We start from the raw sequence: 16,711 nt of genomic DNA, 5'->3' as shown, positions 1-16,711 counted from the left end.
ATATACATATATAAAATATATATAATATATACATATATATAATATACATTTTTTTTTTGAGACAGAATCTCGCTCTGTCACCTAGGCTGGAGTATAGTGGGCGCGATCTCAGCTCACTGTAAGCTCCGCCTCCCGGGTTCACACCATTCTCCTGCCTCAGCCTCTTGAGTAGCTGGGACTACAGGTGTCCGCCACCACGCCCAGAAAATTTTGTTTTGTATTTTTTAGTAGAGACGGGGTTTCACCGTGTTAGCCAGGACGGTCTCGATCTCCTGACCTCATGATTCACCAGCCTCGGCCTCCCAAAGTGCTGGGATAACAGGTGTGAACCACTGCGCCTGGCCGCAAAATATTTTTAAGATCAGACAATCTTGATTTCAATTTTATATTAATACATCACTTACAGCAACCTACTTGACATTTTCCAAATAAATTAAATGCGGCATAAAATAATCCTTTTTATGGGAGACCAAGGTGGGAGGATCACCTGAGGTCAGAAGTTGGAGACTAGCCTGGCCAACATGGTGAAACCCCATCTCCATTAAAAATACAAAAAAACTAGCTGGGCATGGTGGCACACATCTGTGGTCCCAGCTGCTTGGTAGGCTGAGGCAGGAGAATCGCTTGAACCCAGGAGGCAGAGGTTACAGTGAGCTGAGATCACACCACTGTACTCCAGACTGGGTGACAGAATGAGATTCCATCTGAAAACACACACAAAAAAAATCCTCAAAGAAAGGTTACCTAACAACTTATTTTATTTTAGTCTTTAAATCCTTTTCAAATTCAGTCATCCAGCACTGACTAAACACTGACCTGTGCTTAACAGGCTTCAAAGGTGACAATTTGTATTTCCTCTTATGAACAAGTGGGTTTCACTACTGCCAGGTCCAGGCCAATCAAGGAAAAACAGCATGTTATCTAACTTAAGACACAGGACCATATAGAAGAAATATGATTTCCAAAAATGTCCCAAGTTCACTATATTGAACTGAAGAGCAATTAATGTTTACAGCAAATAGCTGTTGCCTGGGTGGGTGAGGAACAGAGAACTCTTATTTCTAACTGCCAGGTTAACTCCCTAGCAAAACCATAAACTAAGTGGTATGGCAAAATATAGTTAAGTACATTTTAATTAGAACAAGGTTTTCAAACCCTGGAGAATTGTGTATCATTCAAAAAGCCATCTTGAATATATCTACTATCATCTAACATTTACAATCTTAGGCAATTTTGCTTAAGTAACCTCTGAGCCTTGGTGTCTATCTATGAAATGGGGATTAATAGAATTTACTTCAGCAGATTTGCCAGAGTTAAATGAAACAATGTAAACAAAGTATTTGGCACAGGACTTAGCATAGAAATTGAAAATACATAGTAGCTACTATAAAATACAGAAACTAAAATGTGGCAACCTTCTTAGATGGTAGAAAAATGCAGGAAAAAATAAAAATTTAAAACCTCATACAGGCCAGGGGCGGTGGCTCACGCCTGTAATCCCAGCACTTTGGGAGACCAAGATGGGTGGATCACGAGGTCAGGAGATCGAGACCATCCTCGCTAACACGGTGAAACCCCGTCTCTACTAAAAATATAAAAAAATTAGCCGGGCATGGTAGCAGGCGCCTGTAGTCCCAGCTACTTGAGAGGCTAAGATAGGAGAATGGCGTGAACCCGGGAGGCAGAGCTTGCAGTGAGCCAAGATCAAGCCACTGCACGCACTCCAGCCTGGGCGACAGAGTGAGACTCCATCTCAAAAAAAAAAAAAAATCATACATTAAAAAAACAAGAAATATGCAAAAAAGTGAAATTAAGTATTATAGGGATTATGAGTTTTAAAAGGCTAAAATCCACTATTCTACAGTAAGCCAACTACATAAAATTGGTTCAAGGGTAAAGAAATGAAAATTATGGGCTACTTAAACTTATAGATTCAGGAAATCATTTGCAAGACTAATTAGCAGCTTTCCAACAAGGATTTAGATCAGCCACCCAAGCTGCCCATCCCCACATATGATAGACTGCTTAGTATGCAGTGGGGAGATCTCAGCTCACTGCAACCTTCACCTCCCAGGGTCAAGTGATTCTCATGTGTCAGCCTCCCAAGTAGCTGGGATTACAGGTGCATACCACCACGCCCGACTAATTTTTTTTGTATTTTTAGTAGAGACAGGGCTTCACCATGTTAGTCAGGCTGGTCTCGAACTCCTGGCCTCAAATGAGCCGCCCACCTTGGTCTCCCAAAGTGCTGGGATTACAGGCATGAGCTACTGTGACCAGCCTTAACTGGAAACCTTTAAAATAGGCTTAACCAATTGATTGTTCTATTAAATACTTTGGCAAACTACTCCCTAAAAATCAGTTATCTCCAAATGGTCCAAGAATCTTCTGTGTCAGAATCACTTTGTTTAAAATGCAAAATGATGGAATGAAACTCAGAAATCTATGCACATTTGTTTTGACAACCACTGCCCAAAAGTGTTTAGTAAAGGCATTCTATATTAAATCTACCTAGAACGTAACTTAATCTCCAATTACTTTCTTGCAATACCTGCCACTACAGCAAGCTTCTATTCTCCTGGTACTGTGTGTCTGAATTTACTCAAGAATTTAGGGAAAACAGGATAAATAAATACCAAGAAATAATGATGCACTTTATAGACAAAAACAACTACTAATACATCTTTCATTTTCTATCAATATGAAATTAACTCAGCCATTACAGTGAAGATAAGCACCTTAACTCTTTAGCAGTCCCCACAGAAAACCTGATCTTAGGAAGATTAGACCTTGTTTCAATAAGAGCTTTACTTTAAAATAGTACACAGTAAAGTACAGTCTTATTTACAGTAAGAGGTTGAAAAACTCATTAGAAACCCCAAGTACAGCCGGGCGCAGTGGTTCACGCCTGTAATCCCAGCACTTTGAGAGGCTGAGGAAGGCGGATCACGAGGTCAGGAGATCAAGACCATCCTGGCTAACATGGTGAAACCCCATCTCTACTAAAAATACAAAAAATTAGCCAGGCATGGTGGCAGGAGCCTGTAGTCCCAGCTACTTGGGAGGCTGAGGCAGGAGAATGGCGTGAACCTGGGAGGCAGAGGTTGAAGTGAGCCGAGATCATGCCACTGCACTCCAGCCTGGGCGACAGAGCGAGACTCTGTCTAAAAAAAAAAAAAAACCCAAGTCCAGGCCGGGCACAGTGACTCATACCGGTAATCCCAGCATTTTGGGAGGCCAAGGTGGGCGGATCACCTGAGGTCAGGAGTCCGACAGCAGCGTGGCCAACATGGTGAAACCCCGTCTCTACTGAAAATACAAAAATTAGCCAGGTATGGTGGCAGGCACCTGAAATCCCAGCTACTAGGAAGGCTGAGGCACAATTCTCTGTTTGAAGGCGGAGGTTCCAGTGAGCCAAGATCGCACCACTGCACTCTGGCCTGGGCGACAAAAGCGAGACTCCATCTCAAAAATGAAAAAAAGGAAACCCCAAGTCCAATAAAACATGCCTGGGCGTAGTTTGTGTATAACACATCGCCCAGGCATAGTTAGTGTATAAAATCTACTTTTAAGTTTTATTTTTAATTCCATAATTTATTAAAGGATTCTTTACTTTTTATTTTTATTTTTTATTTTTTCTAGAAGAGCCTCTCCCTAGACAGAGCAGGGCTAACCCCATAGACAGAGTGGCCTGGAGGATTCTTTTAGACTCAGAATGAAACCAGGTTTAATGCCCAACTAATAATCACTTCTGAAAAACATCATATTAATGCAACATGCAATGGAAGAGCTCACTCTCAACACATACTGCACAGTAGTGGGCGACCCAAAGCTGTGTGGGCCAGGGAGTGACTGGCACTTGCCTCTTCTCTGTTTCACTGTGTAAAGCCTTTATTGACATCTTGGCATAGAAACAAAATAATCACCAAAAAAATATTACTTGTAACGTACCACAACACAATCATTCAAGCATACTACTTGAGGGCCTAAGTTCTCAACCTGGACACTGTAGTATAAGCTACTGATACCACTACTCACTGCTTCACCAGAATGGCTGTATATTTTTCCCACCAAAAGAAGGGCTATTGCACCATACGTTTCATGGTCTCTGTAAAGAAAAGAAATCATTGTCTTGGTTTATATTTCCTCAAAAAAAACAAGTAAATTTTCTACAAATTGCTTTTAAGAACTTAGTGAAAACTGAAGTTTCCTAAGGAAATCATCAATTATTTTTAATGCAACAGTACCCCCGTGTACACACACAAAGTCGGTATTTGTAAAAACATCAACTCTGAAATATAGCTAGCTACACCCTTTAATACACATATACCACAAAATTAAAATGCACAAGCATTTTTTTAAGAGATGGGATCTCAGTATGTTGCCAAGGCTGGTTCAAACTTCAGGGTTCATGTGATCTTCCTGCCTCAATCTCCCAAAGTGCTGGGATTACAGGCAAGAGGCACCATGCCCAGCCATACAAGTTTTTATTTATTTTTTCTTGAGATAAGAGTCTCACTCTGTCACGGAGGCTGGAGTGCAGTGGCACGATCTCAGCTCACTGCAACCTCTGCCTCCCAGGTTCAAGCAATTCTCGTGCCTCAGCCTCCTGAGTAGCTAGGATTACAGGTGCACACCACTACACCCGGCTAATATTTGTATTTTTAGTAGAGATGGGATTTTGCCATGTTGGCCAGGCTGGTCTCAAACTTCTAGCCTCAAGTGATCCACCCGCCTCAGCCTCCCAAAATGCTAGGATTACAGTCATGATCCACTGCACCCGGCTACACAAGCATTTTCAAGCATAAACCTTTACTTCGTGATTCCTTGTTTCCTGTCACGTCCCCCTCTCCCCCCAAAAAAAATGATTCAGAAAGACCTTTCGGGATTTTCTCCTTTTTTCCTCCCATTTAAAAGCTTCTGCAAGAAGATTTTTAAGGATTTCCAGGTGGCTTTGTAACTATGAGAAGTGAAGAACTACCTCTTCAGAAGCCTGGACTGAAGACTTTTGCTCTTTGCAAACAGTCTTGAGAGGTTCAATTTTCTTATGTTTGCAATTACTAAACTTGGGACTGTGTTTAAGGGATAGATCTAAAAGTTTGCCAGCAGGTAAGATATCCATAATCATTTCTACTGACCCAAAACAAGGAGAGACTTTTTTTTTTTTTTTTTTTTTTGAGGCGGAGTCTTGCTCTGTCGCCCGGACTGGAGTGCAGTGGCCGGATCTCAGCTCACTGCAAGCTCCGCCTCCCGGGTTTACGCCATTCTCCTGCCTCAGCCTCCCGAGTAGCTGGGACTACAGGCGCCCGCCACCTCGCCCAGCTAGTTTTTGTATTTTTAGTAGAGACGGGGTTTCACCGTGTTCGCCAGGATGGTCTCGATTTCCTGACCCCGTGATCCGCCCGTCTCGGCCTCCCAAAGTGCTGGGATTACAGGCTTGAGCCACCGCGCCCGGCCAAGGAGAGACTTTTAAGAGAGGCCTTGATAAGGCTGTGGTTCTTGCCCTTTCAGTTTGTTCCTAAGGGAAAATAACTATTTTAAAACAAGGAATTGCAAGAGGATGCAACTGGGAAAAAATTTATATATATACAGAACGTAAAAAATTCTACAAAGTCCATGGATTAACAGTAAATTGCAAGTGAATAAAAGTAACAGCAGAACTATGAACACATGAAAAGGACAAGAAAATCAACCAATTGCAATGTATGAGCTTTATTTGGATCCTAATTTGAAAACTGAACAGTCTTGAGCTATTAATTTTGACAGTCCCTTTTTTTTTTCTTCTTTTTTTGAGTCTTGCTCTGTTACCCAGGCTGAAGTACAATGGCACAATCTCAGCTCACTGCAGCCTCCGCCTCCCGGGTTCCAGTGATTCTCTTGCCTCAGCCTCCGGAGTAGCTGGAATTATAGGCACACACCACCAGGCCCGGCTAATTTTTGCATTTTTATAGTAGAGATACGGTATCACCATGTTGGCCAGGCTGGTCTCAAACTCCTGCCCTCAAGGGATCCACCTGTGTGAGCCTCCTAAGATGCCAGTCAACAGTCTGACATTCTAACAGTGAATGAATATTTGATGATATAAAAGAATTATTGCTATTATTTCAGATGTAATAATGGTAGTAAGATTGTTGTTTTTAAAGGTCTTATCTTTTTAGATATCTGCACTGGCCGGGCATGGTGGCTCAAGCCTGTAATCTCAGTACTTTGGGAGGCCACTACGCCCGGCTAATTTTTGTATTTTCAGTAGTGACAGGGTTTCATCGTATTGGTCAGGCTGGTCTTGAACTCCTGACCTCAGGTGATCCGTCCACCTCGGCCTCCCAAAGTGCTGGTATTACAGGCGTGAGCCAACGCGCCTGGCATTTTTTTTTTCTTAACTCGCCAGGCACAGCGGCATGAGCCTCTAATCCCAGGTACATGGGAGGCTGGGGTGGGAGGATCGCTTGGGCCCAGGAGTTCAAGGCTGCAGTAAGCTATGATCACACCACTACACTACAGTCTCTGTGATAAAGCGAAACCCTGTCTCTAAACAAATAAATAAAATAATCATTAAGACAGTTCAGAATCCTGAAGGGATGCTTATTATATGTCAAAATTTAAAAAGCTAAGATTAAGGACAAAATGAGAACAGGAAAACCCAAACTGAATTTGTAGGGTTAATTGATTATTCTCATCTGCTAGCATTTAGACTATTGTCATTAGACATTGCTAATGAGCTCAGAAACAGGTAGGTAATTTAAACGAAGAGAGCTGGGTATAAAATATAAAACAACAGTGGCCGGGTGCTGTAGCTTACGCCTATAATCCCAACACTTTGAGAGGATGAGGCAGATGAGCCTAGGCAACAAGGCAAAACCCTGTCTCCACCAAAAAGACACATATTAGCCGGGCATGGGGGCACGTACCTGTTGCTGCAGCTATTTGGGAGGCTGATGTGGGAGGATTGCTCCAGCCCAGGAGGTTGAGGCTGTAGAGTGTGCCACTGCATTCTGGCCTGGGTGACAGAGCAAGAACCTTTCTCCAAAAAAAAAAAAAAAAAAAAAAAAAAGAGGCCGGGCGCGGTGGCTCACGCCTGTAATCCCAGCACTTTGGGAGGCTGAGGCGGGCGGATCACGAGGTCAGGAGATCGAGACCATCCTGGCTAACACGGTGAAACCCTGTCTCTACTAAAAAGGCAAAAAATTAGCTGGGCCAGGTGGCCGGCGCCTGTAGTCCCAGCTACTTGGGAGGCTGAGGCAGGAGAATGGCGTAAACCCGGGAGGCGGAGCTTGCAGTGAGCCGAGATCGCGCCACTACACTCCAGCCTGGGCGACCGAGCAAGACTCCGTCTCAAAAAAAAAAAAAAAAAGAAAAACCAGTGGAGGAGCACAGAGTAAGCTAGAGAATGCACGCTTCACTTAAAGGCATCCAGTTTTTTTCCTTTGTGTGTGTGTTTGTTTTTGAGACAAGAGTTTCACTCTGTCGCCCAGGCTAGAGTGCGGTGGTGCCATCTCGGCTCACTGCAAGCTCCGCCTCTCGGGTTCACGCCATTCTCCTGCCTCAGCCTCCCGAGTAGCTGGGACTATAAGCGCCCACCACCGCGCCCGGCGAATTTTTTGAATTTTTAGTAGAGACGGGGTTTCGCCATGTTAGCCAGGATGGTCTCGATCTCCTGACCTCGTGATCCACCCGCCTCGGCCTCCCAAAGTGCTGGGATTACAGGCGTGAGCCACGGCGCCTAGCCCCAGTTTTCTTTTAGACAGAGCCTCACTCTGTCAACTGGACTGGAGTGCAATGGTGCGATCTCTGCTCACTGCAGCCTCCACCTCCCAGGTTCAAGCAATGCTCCTGCCTCAGCCTCCTGAGGAGCTGAGATTATAGGTGCATGCCGCCACGCCCAGATAATTTTTTGTATTTTTAGTAGAGAGGGGGTTTCTCCATGTTGGTCAGGATGGTCTTGAACTGCTGACCTTAGGTGATCCCACTGCCTTGGCCTCCCAACTTGCTGAGATTACAGGCATGAGCCACCACACCCGGCCAGGCATCCAGTGTTAAGTAAATACAATGCTAAACAAAATGTGATTTTAAGCAGATACTAGAAATATCCTCAAAACCACTGCGTCATTTACGGGCCAAAGAAAACTACCTAGAAGACAGAAAGGACGTAACAAACCAGGATGGTACAGAGAACACCAGGCCACCTGGTCATTCTGTTGATTTTACGTATAAATTGAGGCACAAAGTTTGTTTGTTTGTGTCTAAGTGAACTGTCCAAAGCTAAATCAATTAGCCTAAGAACTAGGAAATGGAGCTTAGTAAGGCACAATGATACACCCAAAGTCACAGTGCTAATAGGAGAGGCTAGTACCAATATTAGAAAGTAAAGCCCAAGCCAGGAGCAGTGGCTCATGCCTGTAATCCCAACACTTTGGGAGGCTGAGGTGGAGGACTGCCTGAGGTCAGGAGTTCGACACCAGTCTGGTCAACATGATGAAACCCCGTCTCTACTAAAACTATAAAACAATGAGCCAGTCATGGTGGCGTGCACCTGTAATCCCAGCTACTCAGGAGGCTGAGGCAGGGGAATTGCTTGAACCAGGGAGGTAGAAGTTGCAGTGAGCCAAAGTCGCGCCATTGTACTCCAGCCTGGGTGACAGGAGCGAGACTCTGTCTCAAAAAAAAAAAAAAAAAAAAATTAAAGCCCAAGCACCCTAACACTCTGTCCAGGTCAATAATTTACTATTTAGTACCACTTTCTTTTCTTTCTTGAGTTACATGTGTTCAGCTCCTTTTTTTTCACAGAATGATTCTCCTCAAAAATGTTTTCTCCAACCAAGTAAGTCTGAAAATAACGCAAAAAATAATAAAACAACAGGGAAGGGAAACATTTCAAATGATTACAAAAGCAGACTCTTAGTCATCCACACACATATTAAATCCTGTGTTCTAGACTCAAACACCTTTTCCACACAGTAGATAGCTCTTCCAATTTTACAAAGACATTTCTGTACCATGCATAACGTCAGCATAAAATATGGAAGAAATTTATAAAAGCAATAACTAGCCCTTTTGAAGACTGAAGAAAAGCACAAATACATTACACATTTAGTCTCCCAAATGTTAATCTCACTGGAGAGGCAAGAACCAAAACTTCAGAGCTTACTATGTATTCCCCGGTATTCAGCTAAGGAACTAGCGGAGTCTCCAGAGCCAGGTTTCACGGTTTTCACCCAACTAAAGAATCTGCTTGGCTCCAACACCCATATCCTTTATATTATCTCCACACAGGCAATGAAATCAAGAGAAGCACTAACTTTCAGGAATATGCAACTTTCAGAAACATGCCATTCTTTACTTTCTGCTTAAACTAAAACTTAGCCCAACTAGCTTTCTAATATTCAAGTAGAAAAAGCAGAGGTTTTAGAATGGGATCAACCTACATTTGAATCCTTGCTTTGCCACTTACAAGTTAACTGGCCAAATTAAATGAGCTTCCATTTCCTTCTGTGTAAATTAAAAACACTACCAAGGTTATAAAAAAAACTAAAGCATGAGGCCGGGCGCGATGGCTCAAGCCTGTAATCCCAGCACTTTGGGAGGCCGAGACGGGCGGATCACGAGGTCAGGAGATCGAGACCATCCTGGCTAACCTGGTGAAAGCCCGTCTCTACTAAAAATACAAAAAACTAGCCAGGCGAGGTGGTAGGCGCCTGTAGTCCCAGCTACTCCGGAGGCTGAGGCAGGAGAATGGCGTGAACCCGGGAGGCGGAGCTTCCAGTGAGCTGAGATTCGGCCACTGCACTCCAGCCCGGGGGACAGAGCAAGACTCCATCTCAAAAAAAAAAAAAAAAAAATACTAAAGCATGAAATACAATGTCTGGCATATAATGGGCACTCAGTAGAAAGCTCCTAATTTTTTACCTAGAGGTTGAATTCAATGGCCAATTCAAATAAGATACAAATTACTTTCAAACAACTGATGAATATAGTCTTAGTAGAGTCTAAAGTATCTTGGCTGGGTGCAGTGGCTCACGCCTGTAATCCTAACACTTTGGGAGTACAGAAGTGGGAGGATGGCTTGAGGCCAAGAATTCAGACCTGGTGCAGTGGCTGATGCCTGTAATCCCCAGCACTTTGGGAGGCTGAAGCAGGAGGATCACTTGAGGTCAGGACTTCAAGATAAGCCTGGCCAACATGGCGAAACCCCGTCTCTACTACAATCCCTTGAACCCCGGAGGCCGAGGTTGCAGCAAGCCAAGATCACACTACTGAACTCCAGCTTGGGTGACAGAGCAAGACTGTTTCAAAAAAAAAAGTGTTCAGGCCAGGCACAGTGGCTCATGCCTATAATCCCAGCACCTGCTGGGCCAATCACCTGAGGTCAGGAATTCAAAGAACAGACTGGCCAACATGGTAAAACCCTGTCTCCACAAAAATACAAAAATTTGCCGGGTGTGGTAGAACATGCCTATAATCCCAGCTACTCAGGAGGCTGAGGCAGATCATTTAAACCCAGGAGGCCGAGGTTGCAGTGAGCCGATATTGTGCCATTGCACTCCAGCCCAGGGAACAGAGCGAGACTCAGTCTCAAGAAAAAAAAAAAAAAAAAAAGAGTTCAATCAGCCTGAGCAACATGGTAAGACCCCCATCTCTACAAAAAAAAAAATTTTAATTAGCCAGGTATGGCCAAGTGCAGTGGCTCATGCCTAAAATCCCAGCACTTTGGGAGGCCAAGGCAGGCGGATCACGAGGTCAGGAGGTCAGAAGTTCGAGATCAGCCTGTCCAATATGGTAAAACCCCGTCTCTACTAAAAAATACAAAAAAATTGGCCAGGCATGGTGGCATGCGCCTATAGTTCCAGCTACTCAGGAGGCTGAGGCAGGAGAATCACTTGAACCCCGGGGGCGGAAGATACAGTGAGCTGAGATCGCACCACTGCACTCCAGCCTGAGTGACAGAGCAAGACTCTGTCAAAAAAAAAAAAGAGCACAAACTCAGTAGCCCTGGGTTCCAGCCTAGTCTCTGAAACAGACTGGCAGTCATGTCTCTATGCTGGATCTCAAGGTTTCGTTTGGATGAAAATATAGCTGGCTGGCTGCAATGGCTCATGCCTGTAATCCCAGCATTTTGGGAGGTCAAAATCAGAGGATCGCTTGAGCCCAGGAGCACGAGACCAGTCTAAGCAACATAGTAAGACCCCCATCTCTACAAAAGATACAAAAACGGGCTGGGCGTGGTGGCTTATGACTGTAATCCCAGCACTTTGAGATGCCAAGGTGGGCAGATCACCTGAGGTCAAGAGTTAGAGACTAGCCTGGCCAACATGGTGAAACCCCTGTCTCTACTAAAAATACAAAAATCAGTCGGGCGTGGTGGCGGGTGCCTATAATCCCAGCTACTTGCGAGGATGAGGCAGGAGAATCGCTTGAACCCAGGAGATGGAGGTTGCACTGAGCTGAGATCACACTACTTCACTCCAGCCTGGGTGACAGAGTGAGACTCTGTCTCAAAAAAAGGAAAAAAAAAGTTAGCCAAGCATGGTGGTGTGCACTTGTAGTCCCAGCTATTTGGGAAGCTAAGGTGGAAGAACGCAGGGAGCTATGATCCTAGCACTGAACTCCAGCCTGAGCAACACAGCGTGACCCAACCTCTTAAAAACAAAACAAAAGAAAAAAAAATCTCCTGGATCCATCAGTAAACCCCAAAACTGCACATGAAAGTGTGCAATCAATATTAGTGCAAATTACAAAATATACTGGCTGGTCCGTTTTTCCGGATTAAACTGTAAAAAAAAGGAAATCCAACTAGTCAATCATTAGTCCAATAAGAATTCCTTGAATTGCTAAATTTTAGAGTCACTGTGTTTTATTTCCTCAACATTTCCACAGTTATTTTTTTAAGACAGAGTCTCATTCTGTCACCCAGACTGGACTGCAGTGGCGTGATCTTAGTTCACTGTAACCTCCACCTCTGGGGCTCAAGAGATCCTCCCACCTTAGCCTCCCGAGTAGCTGGGACCACAGGCACAAGCCACCATGCCCGGCTAAGTTTTATATTTTTTTTTTGTAGAGGCAGGGTTTTACTATGTTGCCCAGGCTCCTCTGGAACTCCTGCACTCAAATTATCTGCCTGCCTTGGCCTCCCAAAGCACTGGGCGCCTGTAATCCCAGCTACTCGGGAGGCTGAGGCAGGAGAATTGCTTCAGCTGTGGAGGCAGAGGTTGCAGTGAGCTGAGATCGCAGCACTGTACTCCAGCCTGTGTGACAGAGCAAGACTCTGTCTTGGAAAAAATAAATAAATAATAATAATAGGATCCTTTCACTTCAGAATATTCAAATGGAAAAGGTTCATATTAGGAATAGCTCCTCCAACAAAAGAAATTGCTATTTCTAAGCACTGATAGCAAGAGACCAAAACTCAATTGCAATTCTCTACCAAAGAAAATTTTTAAAAAATAAAGCACTAACACAATGAGAACTTATCCATTCCATTTCCAAAAACAACTTACCTTCTGCACCTTCCTTTTGCAGATTTGAAATCCAGATTCTCACACAATCACTGGCCATCTCTTCTGTTTCATTCAACAGCATACACACCACTGAGTGTCTCTCACTATTAAATACATTAACAGAGTCCGGGCAAGGTGGCTCATGCTTGTACCCCAGCACTTTGGGAGGCCAAGGTGGGTGGATCACCTGAGGTCAGGAGTTTGAGACCAGCCTGACCAACATGGTTAACTCCATCTCTACTAAAAAGACAAAATTAGCCCCCAGCTACTTGGGAGGCTGAGGCAGGAGAATCGCTTGAACCAAGTAGGTGGAGGTTACAGTGAGTTGAGATCACACCGTTGCACTCCAGCCTGGGCAACAAGAGTAAAACGCCATCTCAAAAAAAAATAAGTAAATAAATAAAATACATCAATAGAAAGCACACTCACCTTATTCTGCTTTCTAATTATGAAAACAGAAGTGCAGGCCGGGGGCAGTGGCTCACGCCTGTAATTTCAGCACTTTGGGAGGCCAAGGCAGGAGGATCGCTTGAGCCCAGGAGTCTGAGACCAGCCTGGGCAGCACAGCAAGACCCCATCTCTATTAAATAAGTAAACAAACAAACACAAACAGAAGTGCAAATGCCCTAATTCAAAATTATTTTTAAAAAAGATACTTGAGGCCTGGCACGATGGCACATGCCTGCAATCCCAGCCCTTTGGGAGGCTGAGGCAGGTAAATAACCTGAGGTCAGGATTTCAAGACCAGCCTGGCCAACATGGTGAAACCCTGTCTCTACTTAAAAAGTACAAAAATCAGACCAGCGTGGTGGCACGCACCTGGAGTCCCAGCTACTTGGGAGGCTGAGGCTGGAGAATTGCTTGAACCCAGGAGGCGGAGGTTGCAGTGCAACGATATGGCGCCAATGCACTCCAGCCTGGGAAACAGAGTGAAACTCCGTCTCAAAAAAAAAAAAAAAAAAACAAAGATATTTGAGATTAAATAATACAGAGTAACTGCTCTCATCTTTCCCCCGCAAACACCATACTTTAATATGAAATTTTAAATGGCTTTTTTACCCAAATGGGAAAGAAGGATTCCTGTGTCTTGATGGGAGAACAAGCAGTTTAAGAGTAAAACATACTAATAAGCCATGACAAACAGGTGAGATACCATCAGAGTGTGTGCTGTTGTAGGAAACAGAATGGAAAGGCGTGAATGGGAGTCTCTGCACTTCATATCTGCAAAAGAAGAGAATAAAAAGGTTAACTCCAGACTTAGAACAGGTTCTCTTCCCCTGTTTTAAAGCACAGCCCAAACACATTTTAAATCAAAAAATGAAAATGTGCTGGTTAAGCCAAATTTGTAGATGAATTCAACCTTCTTGTCCTTATTATATAAACGGTATCCCAGGTGTTAGAAGTTATTTGAACATTTTTATGCTACACCACCTTGACATTAAAGGATTTTTTTAAAGTCTCCAATCTTTTCTTTAAACTTTTCTTAAAACTATCATTAAAATTAGCAAAATATGCTTCTCTATTGAATGGTTAACCTAACGGGAATGACTTCTAACCGTAAGAATCACAGTTAAAAGGTTCATTTTAACAAATGCTCTTCCCCTCTTCTCTGCAAAAATCTATCTGCATCTTGCATTAACCCACCTGCCCAGTGACGGTGAGTCCAGGCCAAGTCGCAGAAGGCCGGGAGTGAGGGGTGAGACCTGTGAGCCCATCTGCACCCGCGCCCTCCCACCTGGTGGCACACCTGCCCCGCAGGCGCCCACCTGGGGCCGGGACCGCCCTCTCCCGGTCTCGCGCGCCTGCCCCACTCGGAGCGCGCGCCACGCGCCGCGCAGGACCAGAGGGCGGGGCCCCGGGGAGCAGGGAACCGAGGGCTCGGCGAGAGGGGGCCGCCCCGGCTCACTCCCTCCCTGGGGACCCAGCAGACCGGAGCGTGCTGGGGACGGACGCGGTACCTTTTGGACAGATCCATGAGGACCCCGGAGAAGAGCTTCTCCCCGAGGCGGAACGACACGACAAGCGCGTCCTCAATGATGTGATCCAGCGTGACCCGCACCTCCGAGCCCGGGATGAGTTGCGACACCGTGGAGTCCCCGCCCGCCGGCGGCACGAGCGCCGGGGCTACGGGCTGAGGCAGCGGCGGCTCCTCGCGCTCCTCGGGTGCCGGGGGCTGCTCCGGCGGCGATGCAGGAGAAGGTGGAAGTTCAGGCCCTCCCTGAGGCGCAGCTGCAGCCGACTCCGCCACCCGAACGGACAGTTTCTCCTCAGCCTCCAGCTCCGGCCCCGCCGCCTCTGGGCTGCGGGCGAGCTCCCCCGGCGGCGGCGGTGGCGGCGGGAGCGGCGGCTCGTCGGCCTGAGGAGCGGACTGCTGCCCGTCGGTCTCGCCATCCGGCACAGACGCTTCAGTGGCCGTGACCGGGAGGGGGTCAGTGCCGGCCTCACTGCCGGGGATGGGCTCCATCTCCGGCTCGGCCTCGCCGGCGCCCCCCTCCCCGGGGGACGCTGCAGTCGCTGCCGCCTCTGCAGCCACGGCCGCCATTTTCTTCCTGGCTTCTCCCTCCTCCAACTCCCGCTGCAGCAGCGGCGGCGGCGGCGGCGGCGGCGGCGGCAGCGCTGCTTGGTTCCCTGGGCCTTCCCCTCCCTCCCGCGAACACTTTCGTCCCGCCCTTTCCCTGATGCTCGTTTTTGGCACCTCGCCATTGGTTCCATTCTACACCCCTCCCGCACTTGTGATATTCCATTGGCCAGGGGTGGACGTCTATCATCTAGTCAGTCCATCCTTCCCACGCAGAGTAGGAACTTCTCATTGGCCAGATGTGTTGTCAAGTGTGGAATCTGAGTGGAGGAATAGGGGGCGGAATCCAAGGGGGCGGGGGAAGTCACAAAAGAGGAGCGATATACTCATCGCCTCTTGCTATTGGCTGGAAGAGGAAATAAAGTTTTATGGTTGGCCTACGCTCCTGTCCATTATCATTCAGGTCTTCAGAGGTGGGAGAAAGGAGGGAATCATGTGGCGTGCCACTTCTTTCAAAGGCGCCGAGGGGAGGAATAACTAGGGAATGCGGGAGGGGAACCGCTTCCCAAGAATCTCTGCGCAGAGATCCTTAGAATAAATGTTATTTCTAGGCGCGGACTTATTGCGACCGCGTGTGGGCACGACAGGCTTCTCTGGGAAAGACAACTAAAGTTTGAAATACAATCCTACCGACACTTTTTGAGTGCCTACTATGCTAGTCACTGCACTAGGTGCTGGGGAATAGAATATTCAAGACGTTCTCCATAACCTCATGGCAGCTGGCTCACAGCAGCCACTCCAGCTGCCATAAGGAGTACGAGGAGTTTTTTCCTTGACTTCTAGGAGTACGATGAGTATTTTCCTTGACTTCTCTCCACTTCCTAGGAACAAAGCACCTACTTATTAACATTTCAAAAATAGGAAAATGCTCATGAAAGAGGAGAGACACCATCCTCACTGGATTAAACTGATGACCGTTCCAGAAAGGAGTCTTGAGATATTGCTGGACTGATATGTGAACACTGCTTGTTCTCTCCAAATACACTGCAAAGTGGACGCACCTGGTCCCTGCAAAAGCCTTTTTGTTTCCTGGCTTCTCCAGTGCCAAGAGAAAAAGCTCTCTCACTTCAGTGTCCTAACGCCCCTACTTCTCTTACTCCCACGTCAAGTCTCTTCGTTTGTTATCTCTGGAAGAATCTACTGAACCTATTTCTCTCAAATGGCACCTCAGAGTCAGCCTTTTTTTCTGGGAGAATGCCTACAGGAGAGAGGGAAGAAAAGCTGCTAGCATTGAGAGTAAAAAAAAAAATAAATAAAGTCCTGAAGAATAATTACAGCTAGTGTCTTTTAAGTACCATGTACCAGGCACTAATACAAACACTATAGCATATCATCGCAATCCTTAAAATTTCAAGGCACAAAGAGGGTGCCCAAGGTTACTCACCTGGTAAATTGCATAGTCAGAATTTCGGTTTTACACGGAAAAGGCTGAAAATAGCAATAAACAAATATCACCATATGCTCTGCCTATTTCAAACCAAGTGGCTCTTGGGGAAAGGCCAGTAGAAGATCCCAATCAGGAAAGTTTCAGAATATCACTTAAAAATACACACAAGGCTGGGCGCGGTGGCTCACGCCTGTAATCCCAGAACTTTGGGAGGCCGAGGCTGTTGGATCACTTGAAGTCAGGAGTTCAAGACCA

At 45.9% G+C, this 16,711-nt stretch overlaps 1 protein-coding gene across 14 annotated transcripts in view; it reads right to left on the bottom strand.

Moving 5' to 3' along the window:
* The window catches only part of PWWP2A (PWWP domain containing 2A), a 66,699-nt gene extending 51,571 nt beyond the window's left edge, over positions 1-15,128 (bottom strand). For 9 of the 14 annotated variants that reach the window (XR_002733050.3, XM_023218853.3, XM_023218841.3 and 6 more), the window contains exon 1: positions 14,450-15,128. Coding sequence is in view for 8 of the 14 variants with exons in the window: in XM_023218853.3 (XP_023074621.1) it covers positions 14,450-15,033 (584 nt within the window). In the remaining 6 variants the exon portion in view is untranslated. Of the gene's footprint in view, positions 1-4,038; positions 4,109-12,491; positions 12,736-14,449 lie in introns of those variants that run through there. The other 5 variants (XM_023218856.2, XM_023218857.2, XM_023218849.1 and 2 more) reach the window with 4 other exon arrangements.
* Positions 15,129-16,711: the final 1,583 nt, after the last annotated feature.

Source organism: Piliocolobus tephrosceles, chromosome 4 (genome assembly GCF_002776525.5).
Source record: "Piliocolobus tephrosceles isolate RC106 chromosome 4, ASM277652v3, whole genome shotgun sequence".
Taxonomy (NCBI): domain Eukaryota; kingdom Metazoa; phylum Chordata; class Mammalia; order Primates; family Cercopithecidae; genus Piliocolobus; species Piliocolobus tephrosceles.
This window is presented reverse-complemented; position numbering and strand designations above follow the sequence as displayed.